Source organism: Hylobates moloch, unplaced genomic scaffold, assembly GCF_009828535.3.
Source record: "Hylobates moloch isolate HMO894 unplaced genomic scaffold, HMol_V3 SCAFFOLD_8, whole genome shotgun sequence".
In the NCBI taxonomy this organism is placed as follows: Eukaryota; Metazoa; Chordata; class Mammalia; order Primates; family Hylobatidae; genus Hylobates; species Hylobates moloch.
The window spans coordinates 70,544,914-70,564,184 of record NW_026652283.1 but is presented as its reverse complement, the minus strand read 5'-3'; the positions used below and the strand labels follow the sequence as shown (position 1 = coordinate 70,564,184).

Below are 19,271 nucleotides of genomic sequence, written 5' to 3'. Positions count from 1 at the left end.
TAAATGTTGCAGAAAAAAGATTTAATCTTTGGGATAAGGCTATTTTGGGTTTTCTCCTACTTCTTGGGAAACAAGATTTTCTTCCCCTAGCTAATTAAGTGTGGTATTGTTCTTCCAGGGAAATCAGTGATGCATCACCTGCTGCTATCAAATGTCAGGGTTAGAGTTTCTGATTTATTGCATGTGCCCACAAAACTTGGTGCAGAGAATCGGACACATTTCCCAAAAGTAAGACATACTGGGAAGTCCCTGTTTACCTTCCTGGTATACAGCATCCTCCAGCCCCATATGTTTGCTTTTTAGTCCTAAAAATCAATAACTGAACTCTCATTGATGTCTAGGCCATTGTAGTAAACAATAAAGAAGGAGGGAGGCTTCTGACAGCTGAGAGGAAATTGTCATCCGAAGTGGTGCAAGCACAGCCTGGGGCTGAGCCTTGGCCTACATCCTGCCCAAGTGGAGGAGCAGTGCCCCATTTAACATCTGGTAGAAGTAAAGGACACAACTCCTGCTGCAATGACTTATTTCCTTTTATTTGGTACCGTCAATCTTTGAGAAATGTTTTCTTTTGTTCTCCCTGAGCAAAGGCTAGAAAAATTTGAAATTTACCTAGAGACCACACATAGTTCACATCCTGCTGTGTGGCTGAATGTCTGTCCCCCAGTAGGAAACAGTTCTAAAGCCTGTTGTCAAGAATACCTTCCAGATGTTAGCATTTTACAGTTTAAGGAACTTAAAATAGCCTTCAAACTTTTTGCCAGTTTCTCTCATATCCAATCTATTCTTTTACTCTGCCTACCAAGCTTTCTTTCTAGAATACCAACCTGATCGGCTTAAGTACTTGAACTACCTCTTCTCCCCCATTAACTACAGAGTAAATTCTGGTCTTCAGAGTAACAAGAAACACACTTTAGTTCTCAGCGTATCCATGCACCTTCATTTATCTCTCCTTCTCTCTCAAAGGTGCAGTAGGGGTGAAAACGTGTGATACATTTTCTCTTTCATCATAAGGGTCGCAACCAAAACTCCTGTAATAAAAGACAGGTTAATAAGAGCAAAACCTAACAAATTTATTTAATTAAAGTTTTACATGACATAGGAGTCTTCAGAAGTGAAGACCCAAAGACCCAGGGGAAACTGTCTGTTTTTATGCTGAGAATGGATAGCATGTAGCCATGTAGATTAGACGAAAGGATATGATCTAGTGCTAAAGGACTCGGGGAAACACAGCAAGGCCTGTCTGTTCAGATTCTTCTTGATCTCTCTCTCTGTGTAGCATTCTTTCCTCCTGAGTATGGGGCAGGACTCTTCTTCAATGAGGGTCTTCAAGGGAGAAGGGAGAAAGCGGCCTTTCTGGTTTTATGGCTTGCTTCGGGGAAGAGGAGTTCTAATTTCTATGACCCATCTTGGGGAAGAGGAATTCTGGTTTCTGTGACCTGCTTTTATGAAGAAAGAGGAGTAAGAGGCAGGAGGGCAGGAGATGGTCAGAAAGAGACTTGGCTGCTTCTGAGGGCTTGCACTCTCCTTTAGTTCTAAGTACTTCTTAGCATGCTAAAGCATCATACTTTGGCATATGGTTTTCTGAGCTCTAACACTGCAATCATGCTAAACTCCTCTACGGCCTTCAAACATTCCACTTGCTTTTATTCTTTATGGGTTGTGATGGCATAGAGGTCAATAGCAAAGACCCTGGAGTCCCACTGTCTGAGCTGGCATCACATTACTACCACTTAATCAATGTGTAAGCTCAGGTAAGTACTTAAGTCCTCTATGCTTCATCTGTAAAATGAGAATCATTGAAGAACATTCAGGATGGATCATGAGGAATAAGTGAATCCATTGGCATAAAGTGCTTAAGCCAGTGCCTTGCTCAGTTAGTGACCGATAAAATCATGTTATTACTGTGCCCACTATTGTGATGCTGTTCTCTTCTTTGTACAAGGCCTACATCTCTATCATTTTAGGGTCTCCTTGTGAAAAACCACTCCAGATTCAAACGATTGAGTTTAATCTCTGTCCTCTGTGCTTTCCTGGAGTTTTGTAAAGTAAATCTTCACTTGACATCATGGATAGATTCTTGGAAACTACAACTTCAAGTGAAAGGACATAAATAACGAATTTTTTTCTCATCAACGTTATAATGAAATGGCATGATGAAATGATGGCATTCAAGGACCTGCTGTACATTGTTTCACTTAAAGTCGCAGTTTCCAATAATCTATTGATGACATTGAGGACTTACTATATAATAATAAATATATATATAATCGAAGAAGCAGGAATCAAACTGCTAACTCTGCTAACTGGTCTCCCTGCTTCCACACTCTGCCCACTCATCTCAGTCTTTCTTTCACAAGAGTCAGAATGATCAGATGAGGCCCCTCCTCTGCTTCTGTTTCTTCCTTGGATTTCCACTGCACTCTGATAAAGTTCAGCCTCTTGATCACAGCCTACAAATCCTTGCAAGATCTACCATTTACCTTTTCATCTCCTTTTATGCTACTTTCATCTTGTTCTCGGTTCTCTAGCTATGCTGGCCCCTTCTTGTACTTTCCCATTTTTTTAATTTTTAAAATTTGTGTATATTTATGGGTTATAAGTGAAATCTTTTTAGATGCATAGGTTGTATAGTGGTGAAATCAGGGCTTTTAGGGTATTTATCACCTGAATGATGTACATTGTACCCCTTAAGTAATTTCTCACCATCCACTGACTTCTTGCCCCTTCATCCTTCTGAGGCTCCATTGTCCATCATTCCACACTCTACACCTATGTGTACACATTATTTAGCTCCTACTTATAAATGATAACATGCAATATTTGTCTTTCTGTGTCTGACTTGTTTTACTTATGATAATGGCCCCCAGTTCTATCTAGGTTGCTGCAAAAGGTATGATATCATTCTTTATTATGGCTATGTTCTTTCCCAATTTAGATAAAGAACACTTGCACTTGCTCTTACTTCTATTTGGAATACTAATTCCTAGGCTTCTTGCATTGCTTTCTCCTTCTTACCCATCAAATCTCATTTTAGATACCACCTCTTCAAAGAGGACTTTCCTGACCACCTTGGCTAAATTAGCCCTTCACCATCTTATTACTCTCTAGCACATCACCTGTCCGTTTTATTCATGGTACAGGTCAAAATCTGGAATCACCTGATTTGTTTATTTTCTGACTCCTTCTACTGAGACGAAGACTCTACTAGAGTGGAGATTTTGTCTGCTTGTATCAGGTACTGCTTCAAACAGCACCTGATACAGAGTAGGTGGTCAAAAGATATTTCTTAAACAAATGAATAAATAAAAAGTAGATCTTTTGAGAGTAAAGCTCTTCCACACTGCCAGAGTCATTCAGGAATGACAAATCATAGAATAACGGAATTTGATGCTTTGTGCATATCAGAGAAAGAAGGTGGAAGGTTGTCAAGGTATCATGATGTACCAGTCCTCGCCTCCTCAAACACAATCTGCAAGTCCCACAGTGAAAAAATAAGTTAACTCATGTGAAGTGTTTTACACTTTTTTAAAAGTCTTAAAACTCCTAAGAAAGCAAGATTTAATAGTCAAAGAAGTGAGTAAACACGAAATGCCCGAACAGAGTAATGAGCTAAGCACAAAGTTAGAGACCCTGTTTTAATATGGAAAGAGCATACTGAGGTCTGCAGCAGCTCCTGCTTTCAAGGAGCAAGAACAAATTGGGCAAGTGAACACACCTTGAATAAAATGTGTAAAATTAATTTTGGGTTATGTTCCATACGGTGTATAATAGAATGATAAAAATTATTTGACTAGCACTTTGTAGTTTAGAAATATCTCTATTTACACAGTTTATCTCATTTGATAAGACTGTTGAGTGATAAGATAGCATGGTGGACAATCCACATAACTGAGTATCGAGACACCTGTATCTGGACCCAGCTCTGTTAGTAAGAAGCTGTAACCTCAGCAAGTCACTTTCTCTTTCTGGGTCTCTATTTCCTTTTTGGTGAAATGAGTGTGTTAGGTTAGATTGCCTTTAAAGTCCCATTTTGTCTTTAAAGTGCCATCTATTGCAGTGATTTATATTTAACTCATGACAAATCAGGCTTCTGTTATTCTAAGTGCAAGACATAAAGTTTTATTGTGGAATTTCAGGCATCAGTAAATCTTTTTGGGTACTCATGTTCCTAAAATCAATCTGTTTGAGTGATCACTCTTTTAGGTGCCCAGGTAAACAAAGAAGGCCATGGTCTTTCTTTGAGTGACCTTCTTTCTCTTTTAATTAGTCTGACCTCTTTAATGTCAGTTCTGACTGATTCATTTCCCTGGTCCATCTTCCTTGGTCTGAGGATCTTCCTAGTTTCACACTGCACTGCAGTTCCTTCCACACCACCACCAAGGATGGCTGTCAACATTCATTTGTTCTATGTTATAATTCAAGGAAAAGCTGCCCAGTAGCTAATCTAATAAATGCCCTCTTATGGGCGGCTAGAGACTTTATCCTATAATTTAAATGCATCTTCTGTAGATTATAGTCCCTCCACCATTTTACATTTGTCTGCTGTCTCCTTGCTCTACTAGTCATGGAACATGTTGGTAGTGGGGGCAGTGTGGGATGTTCAAGGGCATGTATTGGGTAGGGCCACATATGGGCATTGCTTTGTGCCATTCTTTCTATATTTTTGGTATTTTGCATCTCACTGGAACCCAACTATTTTTCATCTCTTCCACCTAAACTATTTGATGCCTCTGTGTCTTATATATGAAGTATAGCTCACTGTAGCCTATGATCAGGAACCTATCTGCTTTCAAAATGAAAGCTCTTTTGGTCAGATCTAGCAATTAATTCCCTTCTTCCACTTATAGCTTTCCTCTGTAACTCTGGTGTAGGTATTTGGTATATGGCTATACGATGTGAAACACCTGAATGATTCCGTCCATGCAGGCATTTCAGTTGATGATATTGTGTGTAAAAGATACTGATTGTCCAGGTGTTCAGAAACACCTATAAGGCTTAATATTCTTACAATTAGTTTGAAGGCTGGTGATACGCAAAGCAAACTACATATTTTTTTGCCTGCTCTCTCTCTTTCTCTCTACATCTCTCTTTCTTTATCTTTTGAAATATCAGTTTGGAGACTTAGAATTACGTAAGACATAAACGCATCTGATATAAGAATTGCTGTGTATATTTGCTCATCTACTCCCTCCTTTGGTCCTCGAGCTGCCGGTTTAGACTTTTTACAGGACGCAGGCATGTAAAGGAGAAACTGTCAGTGCTAGGCTGAATTCTGTTGTTACCAAGATTTCTAGAAAAGTATCTCTCAGTCAGGTTGATTGCAGATATAGCAAATCTATTTTTCCTAGGGTAGTTTCTCTATGCTGCCAGGCTTATAACTGTCATCCAGCTATTTCTCTCCACCTTCTTGTTTGCATAACAACTAAGGCAACTTCTGCAAATCACTGCGTGGAGACGATGATCCTGCCAGCTCCCTTTTGGAAATCGTGAGGATCAGATCTTGGACCATGTATAATATGATGCTTCTAATCCAAAAGAGGAAGGACATTGGGAGTCAGCTCTTAAGTAAGCTCCAGAATTCCTGCTGGTACTTTTCCTTCCAGGAAGCAACTTCCTTGATATTTTTTTTTTACAGACATATGAATAAAAACTATATTTTGCAGCATTGTACACTTTTTTTCCTTTTCTAGAAATTCTAAACCTCTGACATTGGTAGAGACATTGAGTACATTTTTCCCATATCCCTACTTTTCAGAAGGATTTTCTCTGCTCGTTCACTTAACATTGCTGATGCGTCAGTCTTTTCTTCCTCATCTCTTTCAGGGGCTGGAGAGGCAGAGGGAGACAGAGGAGCTGGTACTGCAGAGCTGTCGTCTGATTGGCTGGATGGTCGTAGCTGGGCTATAAAAGAGACCCCTACAGGCTTAGGAGGAAGACGCTCAGAGGATTCTGACAATATCTTTACCGGAGAAGAGGCAAAGTACGCTCAAAGCCGAAGCCACAGCTCCTCCTGCCGCATTTCTTTCCTGCTGGTGAATTCCAAGCTGTTAAATAAGATGTGCAAAGGGCTTGCAGGTCTGCCGGCTTCTTGCTTGAGGAGGTAAGATTGCTTTCAGCCATTAACCATATTAAACTTTTGGCTAGACTTTCTCAGTTATTTACATGCTGTACTTACTAACCTAGTTCTGTGCAATTAGAAACAGTGTGGTCAGGAGAGCACGACTTTCTAACTTTCCTCCAAGACTAGCTAGATATTGTGACTTAAGACATGTGCTCCCCAAATTTCAGTCCTTATGTGTTGTTTTATGTAACCTTAGTTTTGAGAACTGTTCTGTTCTTTAAGCCAGGTCTAAGCAAGCTAGTTTTAATTAAGAAGCGAGATGAGGTTTGAGGCTATGTATAGTGATCTGTAATATCTCCATCTGTGATTACTACTGTTATTTGAGAATCCCTGGAGTACATAGAAGCCTGGCTCTGGGCTTTCTGATTGTATGCTACATCTTGTTTCAGGAAAGGTACCCCAGAATGAGGTTTGGCTCCATCATCAGAAAGGCATAGTGCCTTTCTGTGTGTTGGTGCAGTATCTTTCACTCTCTCTGTTCTTATAAGCAAATGTTACAATGAGATATGAGTTTCAGAGCCAGATCTTCCTTATCTCTCTGCCCCATCTCTAGTTCTTGAAGTGTCTTATATGAGTGTGGTTGAGAAGTATTGATCATTACAAATCAGTTAATAGTTTTGTAGAAAATCTCATCTAAAAGACATTAGTTTGTTAATATACTCTCTTGATTTTTTAAAAAAACCTTACAGACATACAGCTATTCATTTGTTTTTGGTTTGTTCAAAAAAGGTATAAACAAATGCATTCAGAGAATGATCGTATATTAGCCAGTTGAAAATTAAACACAAAATGAGTGCATATTACATTACTTAATCTTGCAGTTAAAGGTAAAAAGTCAATCTAAAGGTACACTACCTGCTTTCTTATCACGTTGCAAATAGAAATTACCACAATTTTATTTTGGAAATAATCTCAGAAAACATAATTTTTATGTACTATTAAAACATTTACTTTTCAAATATTCTGTCATTCGGGAGTATGGAAGTATCGATGGCTTCTTTAAAATGAAGCAGGAGGGTCTGGCAGAGAGTATCTATGAAATAAGTTCCTCTGACCTTCAAGCTTAATTTTCTGAAACGAGTGGAGTAAATTACTTCAAGCTTCAGTTAACTTACATATAAAACGAACCATACAAAAATACAAGAGTGTCAGGAGAAAGTTATCCTCTGGTAAATATTTTGCAAAACAGATAAAAGATAATACTGGAGCTCTGTCCTCAAAGAGTTAAGCAGCTAATCTAAGGAGGTAAACTCTATGTCAGCAGGATGAACTGCTCTTCCCTTTCCTCATCAGTAAATTGCAAATCATCTAGTCCAACATCTTTACCACCAGTGCCTGAGGCTCCAGAGGAGCCATCGCCTGCTCAAGGTCACATAGATGGTGGGGGAGTTAGGACCAAATCTAGATTTCCTGACTCCAATAACTTCTGAAGTCATTTTGGTTTTTATTTTTATGGTTTTATTATAAGAATACTTGCTAAGCACACTTACCCCGTGCATTGATCAATAACTCTAGGATCTCAGGTGGACGAAGCATATAGAAATATGAATTCATTTCTATTTGTACTTCATGATATACTTACATTATCACCTTGGAATCACCCTAACATTCAGGATTATATCTTGTTATAATCAAAAAGGATGCTGCATCCCCTGAACAGTCATCAGTCAGAGAAGCAGAGGAGGGAAAGTAATCTTGCGAGGAAGAGAAAATACTATTTAAGGGGCAGTCAGAGAACATAATGGAATTCAAACTTTCTGGGAAAGCCTACATACATAAATGTATTAGTGGCCATCCTAAATGTCTTTATATCTTTGAGGCTTTATTTTCCCCACTCCAAATAGACACATTTAGTTATTAATTTCTTTTAAAATGGTATTTCTCTTTTTAAATTATTTCTTGGCCTTCTTAATGAAAAGAGATGCAAGCAAAAGGATATTTAATAAAAAGTAAGAGAGTTGAGCTTAAGGCTTATTAAAAGACCCCCTTTTTCTAGTTAGTCAGGAGCCCTATTGTGCCCTGGCTACCTATTAAATGGTGGCAATAAGCTGGAAGCTCAGTGATGACTCTAGCCTGCTTCTCCTAATAGCTGTTAAGCCTCAAATACCCTTTAGAGTGTGTATGTCCTTTAAAGTAGCTATTAAAAAGGAAAACAGCAGCAGCAGATATTGTCTAGAAAGAAGCCCCACGGAGCTGAGGTTTCAGCTTGGGCATTTGCTTTCGCCGTCCCATGTTCCATTTCCCTCTGCTGGAGCTGCGCACCTCAGTGTATTCTGCCTTATACCTCATAGCAGGAACTGCTTGGCCCCCCACATATATGGCTGGAACTGAATAGACTTCTACTTTCCCGAGGTGCTTCCACAGTTCCCTCTGCCAGCAGGGGTACAGATGGAAATAGCAATCACCTGCCACAAGGGGGCGTGCAGCAAGGATGTGCATCTTTTGCCGCTACTGCTTTCCGATTCCTAAAAATTACTCAGAGATCACCCATGTTTTCAGTGATTCAGACTCTTGAAGATACCAAAGGTATTCTGTTGGTCAAAATGACGGGCATATAAAGGCTTCTGAGGTTTCTGAGGTAAACTGAAGGGTCAGAATTCCAGTTGTGGATGAAGGAACTAGTGTTATGACTCTGCCTCAAGGTTTTGTAGCAAGTCATAGGGAACCAAATGAGAAATCTTGTTTTCCTCAGAGGTCGTACCAACTCCAACTCCCATTCCCTAAATAAACTGTCTCTGAGCCATAGACTAGTAATGGACTCTTCAAGCTCTACCATTAGGTATCTTTTAAAGAAAGCTGGTTATTACTATTTATTCATTTTTTTCTCTTCTGTGCAGTGCAAAAGATATGAAACATCGGCTAGGTTTCCTGCTGCAAAAATCTGATTCCTGTGAACATAATTCTTCCCACAACAAGAAGGACAAAGTGGTTATTTGCCAGAGGTAAGAGAAAAGGCCTTGGTGAAGATCTACTTAGTATTAACTATCCGACGATGGGGATGTTCTGTGAGAAGGAAGTTGTGCTCCTAGTTAAGCCAGATTTGGATCAAGATAGCCTCCATTTTCATGGAGATCATAACTACATTTGAAATTTCTATACATTTAGTGAAAAATTGCTCTCATCAATAACATATTTTGTCATAATGATGGAAAATAAAATCTCTGCCTTTATTCAGGATCTTAGATTTCTTGCCCCAATTTTTTACCATGGCATTCCAACTATTCTGTTTCTCTCTATTTTTTCTAGGGTGAGCCAAGAGGAAGTCAAGAAATGGGCTGAATCACTGGAAAACCTGATTAGTCATGAATGTAAGTCTGACGGCAACCTGGGATGAGGTACTCTGGATAAGACAAGTTATATTATGCTGGTCTAATAGAAACTGCAGCAAGGCCTGGCTTCTTTCTGATGTTCAGACTCAGGAGACTCTTTAGGTCTTAAATTCAGTCTGTTTAACATTTTAATATGCCCTAGAGCTTTGTGATATACAATGAAAAGTTTATGCAGGAACCATGTGGAAAACTATCTCTCTCATCGCAAGGAAAAAGGGAAGAGAGAAAAAAATACCTTCTTGCAAAATCAATCTCAGTTTCTCTTTCCCAAATCGACCTCGGTAATTGATAGCTGCATAGGAAGTTCAGAAACAAAATACTTTCTTGAAAGAGGCTTCCAACTTGAGTAAGAATCATTAGGTAGAACTGGGATCCACTAGATATCAAACACAGATTAGGGTTACCTGACTCCAAGTGACTTGAAAAAAGCGGGGGAAAAATGGATTGCTTGAATCCATGCTTTATCCCCCAAGTACCTCAGCTTTATGTGAAATGTCATATCCAAGAGGCCAGACAGTGTGATGACAACTGTGGTCCTTTCGCCTGTATCATAGGTGGGCTGGCAGCTTTCAAAGCTTTCTTGAAGTCTGAATATAGTGAGGAGAATATTGACTTCTGGATCAGCTGTGAAGAGTACAAGAAAATCAAATCACCATCTAAACTAAGTCCCAAGGCCAAAAAGATCTATAATGAATTCATCTCAGTCCAGGCAACCAAAGAGGTAGGTTTTTTATGGATACATAAAAATTGTACATATTTATGGAGTATGTGTGATATTTTGATACATGCATAAAATGTGTTAACGATCAAATCAGGGCAATTGCTATACACATATCTTAAACATTTATTATTTCTATGCATTGAGAACATTCCAAATCTCCTCTTCTAGCTATTTTAAAATATACAATAAACTATTGATAACTACATCACCCTAATGTGCTATCAAACACTAGAACCTATTCCCTCTACCCAACTTTCTATCTATTCCTTCTACCCATTAGCCAACCTGACCAGAGAAGTAAGCTTTTATGGCAGAGAACTCTCTGGATCTTAGTGAAGGTTCCTAGAATAGTGGAGCTGACTATCATAATCTTGACAACCCCAAATAAATCAGTTTTTTAAAAATCTCTTTCATCCATATGGCTTACCATAACCTCCCTTCATGAATTTTTCTGATGAATCTCCCCAATTTGTTAGAACAGAAGATCTTGCCCTGCTCTCTCTAAAGCAGAAAGGTTCATTCTGAACCTTTCATACTCTCTCACATGTGCCAAGGAGGAGCCTAATGTCACTTTTGTTTTTTGCTTCTGAAATACAGAGGGTGCACTGCCACTTACAAGTCACTACAAAGCATACAGGCTTGCATCCTCAACAGGGATATAGGTCTAATGAAGCCTTGGACTTTGCCCCTCAGGTGAACCTGGATTCTTGCACCAGGGAAGAGACAAGCCGGAACATGCTAGAGCCTACAATAACCTGCTTTGATGAGGCCCAGAAGAAGATTTTCAACCTGATGGAGAAGGATTCCTACCGCCGCTTCCTCAAGTCTCGATTCTATCTTGATTTGGTCAACCCTTCCAGCTGCGGGGCAGAGAAGCAGAAAGGAGCCAAGAGTTCAGCAGACTGTGCTTCCCTGGTCCCTCAGTGTGCCTAATTCTCACCTGAAGGCAGAGGGATGAAATGCCAAGACTCTATGCTCTGAAAAACCTGAGGCCAAATATTGATCTGTATTAAGCTCCAGTGCTTTATCCACATTGTAGCCTAATATTCATGCTGCCTGCCATGTGTGAGTCACTTCTACGCATAAACTAGATATAGCTTTTGGTGTTTGAGTGTTCATCAGGGTGGGACCCCATTCCAGTCCAATTTTCCTAAGTTTCTTTGAGGGTTCCGTGGGAGCAAATATCTAAATAATGGCCTGGTAGGTCGGTATTTTCAAAGATTGTTGGCAGTTTCCTCCTCCCAACAGTTTTACCTTGGGATGGTTGGTTAGTGCATGTCACATGACACCCACATGCACATGTATTCTGTTGGCCAGCACGTTCTCCAGACTCTAGATGTTTAGATGAGGTTGATCTATGATATGTGCTTGTGTGTATGTCTATGTATATATATTATATATACATTGAACACACATACATTATTTCTGTATATAGATGTCTGTGTATACATATGTATGTGTGAGTGTATGTATACACACACACACACACACACACACTTTTGCAAGAGTGATGGGAAAGACCCTAGGTGCTCATAACTAGAGTATGTGTATGTACTTACATGCGTGTTTTGATCTCTGTTCTTTCATACTACATTTGAACAGGGCAAAATGAACTAACTGCCATGTAGGCTAAGAAAGAAATGCTAACCTGTGGAAAGTTGGTTTTGTAAAATTCCATGGATCTTGCTGGAGAAGCATCCAAGGAACTTCATGCTTGATTTGACCACTGGCAGCCTCCACCTTGAGCACTATTCTAAGGAGCAAATACCTTAGCTCCCTTGAGCTGGTTTTCACTGATGGCACTTTTGAGCTCCTAAGCTGCCAGCCTTCTCTTCTTTTCCTGGGTGCTCAGGGCATGCTTATTAGCAGCTGAGTTGGTATGGAGTTGGCAGACAGGATGTTCAACTGAATGAAGAAATGCAGCTAAGGCCTTGCCAGAAACACCTGCCATAAGTTACTGGCTGAGTGAGGGCATAGAAGTTAAAGGTTACTGTTTTTATCCTCTATCCTTTTTTCCTCTCCTGATCAAGGTGCTCTTCTCATTTTTTCCTGAGAACCTTAGCCGTCAGATGAGGCTCCTTAGTTTATTGTGGTTGGTTGTTTTTTCTTTATAATGGCTCTGGGCTATATGCCTATATTTATAAACCAGCAGCAGGGGAAAGATTATATTTTATAAGAGGGAAACAAATTTTCACAATTTGAAAAGCCCACATAAGTTTTCTCTTTTAAGGTAGAATCTTGTTAATTTCATTCCAAACATCAGGGCTAACAGAGACTGGAGGCATTTCTTTTTAGGCTCTGAGACTAAATGAGAGGAAAAGAAAAGAAAACAAATGATTGTTTAACTAATTGTGAGAATTACTGTTTGAAACTTTTCAAGGCACATTGAAATACTTGAAAACTTCTCATTTATGTTATTTATGATGTTATTTTGTATGTGTTATTATTATTATATTGTTTTATAAATGGAGGTACAGGATATCACCTGAATTATTAATGAATGCCCAGGAAGTAATTTTCTTCTCATTCTCCTAAAACGACTGCCTTTGAAAGTACACACACACGCGTCCACACACACTGCATTCGTTGCTGCAGTATAAATGACATGCATGAGCACCTTTCTGGCTTTTAAGCCAATATAATGGGCTGCAAAATGAAGACACCAGAGTGTATGCATACAAATCTCACTGTATTAAAGATGTAGGTTTTCTAATTGTACCCTTCTTGTCTCTCCGGCAATCTTGCCCTTAATATCTCTGGAGTTCCTCATCAGTGTCATTTTCCGTTATACACAGTTCCACAATTTTGTCTCTAGTTGACTTCAAATGTGTAACTTTATTGGTCTTGCCCTATTATGATTGTCATGACTTTCAGATTGTATCTGAACTCACAGACTGCTGTCTTACCAATAGGTCTGGAAGGTCATTCTGAATGAGAAGTAAATTATTTTATGTAATACATTTTTGAGTGTGTTTTTCAGTTGTATTTCCCTGTTATTTCATCACCATTTCCAATGGTGAGCTTGCCTGCTCATGCTCCCTGGACAGAATACTCCTTCCTTTTGCATGCCTGTTTCTATTATGTGCTTGACAGGCCTCAAAGCTAATGCTTCCAGTGAAACACACGCATCTTAATAACAAGGGTAAATAAACGCTCCATACAAAACTATTTGCTTGGAAACACATTAATGATCCAGAGACATGCTATGAGAAACATCAGGGTGTAGGGTGACTTTAGAAAAATACTCATACTGAGTCTTTAATCCCTCCTGTGCCAGTGAACTCTGGGAAAGAAAGCACAAACTGAATATTGTTTATTCTTTAATTCATGCCACTGCTCTGCTTGGCTCTACTCATAGAACAAAGGCAATCTTAGCTTCAGAGACTGCTAAACAGATTGATTTGCTTGCAGATTCTCAATCAATTTTAAAGGGATAGAGTTCGCCTTCCAGAGCCATTCTTTTATTTCCAGTTACCTGCCTGTTTGAGAGATGGTAGAGCAGTGGGAAATTGAGAGAGTTGAAAGGAGCTATAGATTCTTACCCAAACTTCAAAATCCTTCCCTCCCTTTTGTTAATTCTCTTTCCTGGAAAAGAGGTCATAGAACGTTCACATCCTCAGTAATAGGCCCTGTGCTGTGTCTATTGTGTCATGAGACTCCCATTTCCTGACCTTTCTTTCCCATTGTAAGAGTAATAGTTACAAGGTGTTAAGGATAGATGATCTTCAACACTTTTGAGTAATAGATCCATTTAAGGATCTGGTAAAAACTATGGACCCAACCGTCTTTTAAGAAAAAAATTCAGAGAGGAATCTAAATTTTGTGTGTTTTGAGGGGAAACTCTCAGAATCTCCCCTCAAAACACACAAAACTATCATTCTTCTCTTATACTATAGATGTGTCAGACTCTTACTGAGACTGTATAGTTGCTGCTCCCTGTATTTGATAATATCTATCAAGAACTGCAGGGTAATTCAAAGTCACTGCTATTAGCAGCAAGTGTGAGCAGTGTTGGTTTCCCCAGTCTCTACGTCCCTCATTCTTTCTTTCTTCTTTATGGTTGTCTGTTAAAGAAATAAAAAAAAATATTGGCTGACCCTTTTTCTGAAGATAATGTATATCAAGGACCACCTTTTGAAAAACACTCGTTATTGCTTGTCCTTAATAATGCACTTAATTCTCACAACAACCTTAAGATATAGATGCCAATCATGAGCATTTCCCCTGAAAATTTTTATAGATGGGGAAACTGAGGCACAGAGAAATAACTTGCCAAGATGCCTCGGGATGTGTTCTGGCACTCCATGTTAATAATGCTTAGATTTTTAAAGTTGGAAATGTGACTATAGAAGGATGAAAGAGGAAAGGGGAAGGAAAAGAAATAAAAAAGAAGTACCTTGATGGTAAAATCAACTACTTATCAGCCCATGCCAAACATGTGAACAAAAAGAAAAGCATCAGAGCAAAGCCAGTCAGATAAAGTGGCTCATGCAATGAGCCAGACTCAAAAACACATCATAAAAACTAAACTGTGCCATTTATTTAATTCAGAGGCTGAGTTCAAAACATGAATCTGCTTAGGCCATTAAACCACAAGATGACCAATTAAATCATCTGATGTTTTAATATGCATTGCTTTGCTTATATAGATGTCACATGGAAATATGACATGAGGAAGGAAAATACTGGATTTTCTTCTATTTGTAATATAAATTAAAAAAAAATTGATGAGATGACTTAGAATCCATTCAGAATTAGAATATAGTTTTTTAAAATTTTGCTGCCCAGCTAGCTCAGTCGATAGAACATGAGACTCTTAAAATTTTGCATGCAAAGAGATTATTGGGAGATTTCAGATCAGGAATTATTCTATTTTTAAGGCACACAAATGGAGGCAAACAATGCCTAGAGAGAGAACTAGGTTTCCAAAGGAGACTTAAAATTGAACAGTAGGGCTGGGTGCAGTGGCTCACACCTGTGATCCCATCATTGGGCACAGTGGCTCACACTTGTAATCCCATCCTACTTGGGAGGCCTAGGCAGGTGGATCACTTGAGGTCAGGAGTTTGAGACCAGCCTGGCCAACATGGTGAAACCCTGTCTCTACTAAAAATACAAAAATTAGCTGCGTGGTAGTGGGGCACACCTGTAATCCCAGCAACACGTGTGGCTGAGGCAGGAGAATTGCTTGAGCCTGGGAGGCAATATATATATATATATATATACACACACACATATATATATGTATGTATATATACACACACACACACACCACACACACACATACATATACATATATATATATATATAAAAAACAGTAGTATCTTACATTATGTCCTGCCTATGCTGAGTGCATTACAGCTTTACATTATCTTATTAAATCCTTATAACAAAACTCTAAAGCATATGGTAGATCATTGTAGATGGGGAAACTTTGATACAGGAGAATTTAAAAATTTACCCAAGATCATATATAAAAGAAGTGGTAGAGCCTAGGTCAAACCCAGAAGTTCACCTCCAGAGCTCACACATTTGAGTACCTTAGTCAAAGATGGCAGAAAAAGGGGACAAATAGAAAGAAGGAACAAAAGCAAGCAAAGGAAGAATAACAGGAAGAAATGGAAATGGAGAGAAGATGTAAACAGATGAAAAGACTGGAGAAAAGAAGTGAGGGAAAGAAGGAAAAGACAGGAAAGAAAATGTGGAAGAGAGGGACATGAAAGAGAAGAAGAAAAGAAAATGAAGATACATGTGATAGGGAAGGACAAATGCCAAATATGCCCAGGTCTTCATGTCATAAGTCAGTTGTGCCTATCCTAGAGCACCATGCTACTCCTGGCTGGTCTCCACGTCCCATTTGAGCTGGGAAGGTAAGAAGTTTCCCAAGGACTAGTAAAAAGTAAGTTGTGGAGGCAAGAAATAGATACCAAGGCCAGATTCCTCTCTAAGAATCACTTTTCTGTATCCTTTTCTTTCTCTAAGTTTGCTAGATATTGAACCACCCACAGAGTGACTCTTTGGTTGTTGCTGTTGTTTAACACCTGAAGGAAAAAAGCAAAAAGGATAAAGGAATAGCCCAACTGTCCTTGATTTTATTTTACCACTGTTTGGGGAGGCATTTTACAGGGAATCTGAGTTAGCCACTCCAGGAATCACACTCAGACAGCATCCTGGCAGGAAATAGGCACTTGGCACATGGTCCTGGTCATGTTGTTCCTGTTCCCCTTCTTGGAGGGGAGTCAATGGTGACCAGAAGGTTTGGGTCAAAGGGAATTGCCTCCAAACACACACACACACACACACACACACACACACACACACATGCTCACACGCAGGCACACACACACACATGAGTCCAGTAAAGGCAGCATGCACAAATCAGTGGTAAGTTAGACAGTGAGAATTAGTGAGTAGTGACCTCTTGAGAGTGACTTTGCAGGGTTGACTTTGAAGCCGTTGCTTCTGAAAAAAGTCAAAGAAAATTTTTGTTGATTTTTTTCAAGTATTATTTGTAAAATTCCTAGATTATTCCACAAATCTGTTTGGTCTTTGTGTAGCTACCTTCTTTCAGGACAGTATATCCCTGAGACATCTCCTCAATAACAACAAATTATGGGAAACACATTCTAGTGAAGTCACATTCAAGACAAGATTTACTTATCTTTTCCTCTCACCACCATACCTTTGAGATCTGCCTGCCTTCTCTTCTTGTTTCTCCTCTGTCAGGCCATGGTATTTTTACTACCCATTGCCTTCTAGGAAAAGGTAAAACAAATAGGAAATATTAATATTTTTAATGCCTTTGAAGGTGTTAAAAAGCACAACTCTAAGGACTGTTTGTAAATTCCAGGTCAAATGTTGTTTCTCCTTCTCTATTTCCTACCTTGGTGATGGCCTGATCTTATATGGAGTCACTCCAACTAGAAACCACAGAATCATCCCTAGTTCCTACTTCTGACTCACTCCATACACTCAAAAGTCACCTGACTCTGCAGAATTTCTCTAGAAAAACCCTATGAAAACCTATTCCTGCCTCTGCACCTGCATGGATGAAGCTTCATCCAGGCTTTTATGGTGCATGGCCTGGGTTACTGCCTTGTCCTTTCTACTGGCCTCTCAATCTCCCATCTGATACCCACTAATGTACTCCAAATAACTACTAGTCTGCTCTGAGATGCACATTTGGTCTATCACCTGCTTAAAATTTGCAAAACTCTCAACTTTAGCCTAATATTCAATACTCTTTATGATTTTGAATCTGCCTTTTTGGCCTCATCTTCTACAAATCCTCCTTTGATTTAGCCATAAAGATTTGCTGCTCCTGAAATAGCACATTCTTAATTGCCACTGTCATTGTCCAACTTGGTCTTCTGATCTTTTCCTTTATCTAGCTAACCCCTATTGTTTATTTTAAACTCAGCTCAAGACTACTCACATTGAGAAGCCTTCCCCCACTTTCTGGCATGATTTAAATGTTCCTTTGTGGGATTCCCTTAATACTCTGGCATGCTTTTCTTTTTTTTTTTTATTATACTTTAGGTTTTAGGGTACATGTGCACAATGTGCAGGTTTGTTACATATGTATCCATGTGCCATGTTGATTTCCTGCACCCATTAGCTCGTCATTTAGCATTAGGTATATCTCCTAATGCTGTCCCCGCCCCCCCCCACCCCCCACCCCACAACAGTACCCGGAATGTGATGTTCCCCTTCCTGTGTCCATGAGTTCTCATTGTTCAATTCCCACCTATGAATGAGAACATGCGGTGTTTGGTTTTTTGTCCTTGCGATCTGGCATGCTTTTCTTATTACTAGCACATTGTTCTGTGACCATTAATTTATAATTGTATCTCAAGCGACACTGTCAGTTCCTCAAGGTTATGAAACATGTCTCATTTGATTTGCATCAAGACATGAACCTAGGACATAGAAAATGACTATTTGTTGATAGAGTGACTGACACCAGTTTATGTACTCCTAGATGCAAACAGGAAGTTTGCATCCTCCCACTCCCTGAGTGCTTACTGTGTACTGAAGTTTATGTGACATAATCCTGTTAGAGTCTACTATATTCCTGCCATTTCCCTCTTGAAGAATACAAGGGTGTTTTTCCTAGCCTTGTGCCGGGGGCCGGGGTAAAATAATCAGAATAAGGAAGATCTGGTTGAAGCCACTTTACAGAGAAAAGATTTTAAAGACATTACCGGAGTACAAAGTGTCTTCATATAGCTATTTTATACATATTACAAAAGTTTACATATATTTTATATAATTATATATAATTTAAAATAGTATGATCCTTTATATGTACAACCTTCTTATTTATACCCACAGCATAAAATCACTACAATTTATTATTTAGTCTTTACTAATACCACTTGATTTATTTTAACCGATTTAATACATGGAACAACTCTTTGATGATGAGCCACTAAAATTTATTATCTTCTTTTTACAAATGAGAAACTGAGGCACAGAGGGGCAAGTTTACTCCAAGACCTCATGGCTCATGAGCAAAGGAGCCAGGACTTTGCCCCAAGGCCATGTGGCCCCAGAACTCATACTCTTTGCTAGACTGCATCTCACACAAGTCTGGAATTTTATCCACATGGTGATTACTCAAAGAGTGTGGATTAATTGACCACTCTTTCCTAAAAAAATATTTCTCTGAAAGTTTCTTCTGTTAATCTTGTACCACACTCATTTCTGGGTATACTCCTATTTCTGTTTTTATTCTCCATTTCTTGTAAATTTTTAAATAGCTTGCTTATCATCGAATACTCCACTCCGTGCTGCCTTCAAAACCTCCTCTTGTGACCTACATAGTATATTCTTAGCATTGGAGTGATAGTTAGGACTTGTAAAACCAAACTAAATCTAGAGCGGTGGTATACTGGCATCCCCATGACAGCCGGCTCACTAAGCTGTCTCCTTAATTTCTACATCCCATTGACATCTGGATTCGGCCCATGGAATAATTATAGATGGCAGGTGGGGCAGGCTCCACACCTGCCTCTGATTCTGTTCACTGATTTATGACTCTTTAGCACATGGATAATTGAGAAAATAAGTTGGGTATTCTGTGACCTCAGCACTAAAA

The 19,271-nt window shown here is 39.1% G+C and overlaps 1 protein-coding gene across 1 annotated transcript; it reads left to right on the top strand.

The window, feature by feature from the left end:
- Positions 1-5,443: 5,443 nt before the first annotated feature.
- RGS4 (regulator of G protein signaling 4) lies at positions 5,444-13,131 on the top strand. Its single transcript, XM_032161126.2, has 6 exons — positions 5,444-5,565; positions 5,824-6,100; positions 8,959-9,063; positions 9,368-9,429; positions 10,005-10,171; positions 10,865-13,131. The coding sequence occupies exons 1-6, from the start codon at positions 5,508-5,510 to the stop codon at positions 11,102-11,104; spliced, it is 909 nt and encodes a 302-aa protein (XP_032017017.1). The 5' UTR covers positions 5,444-5,507; the 3' UTR covers positions 11,105-13,131.
- The last annotated feature ends 6,140 nt before the right edge of the window (positions 13,132-19,271 follow it).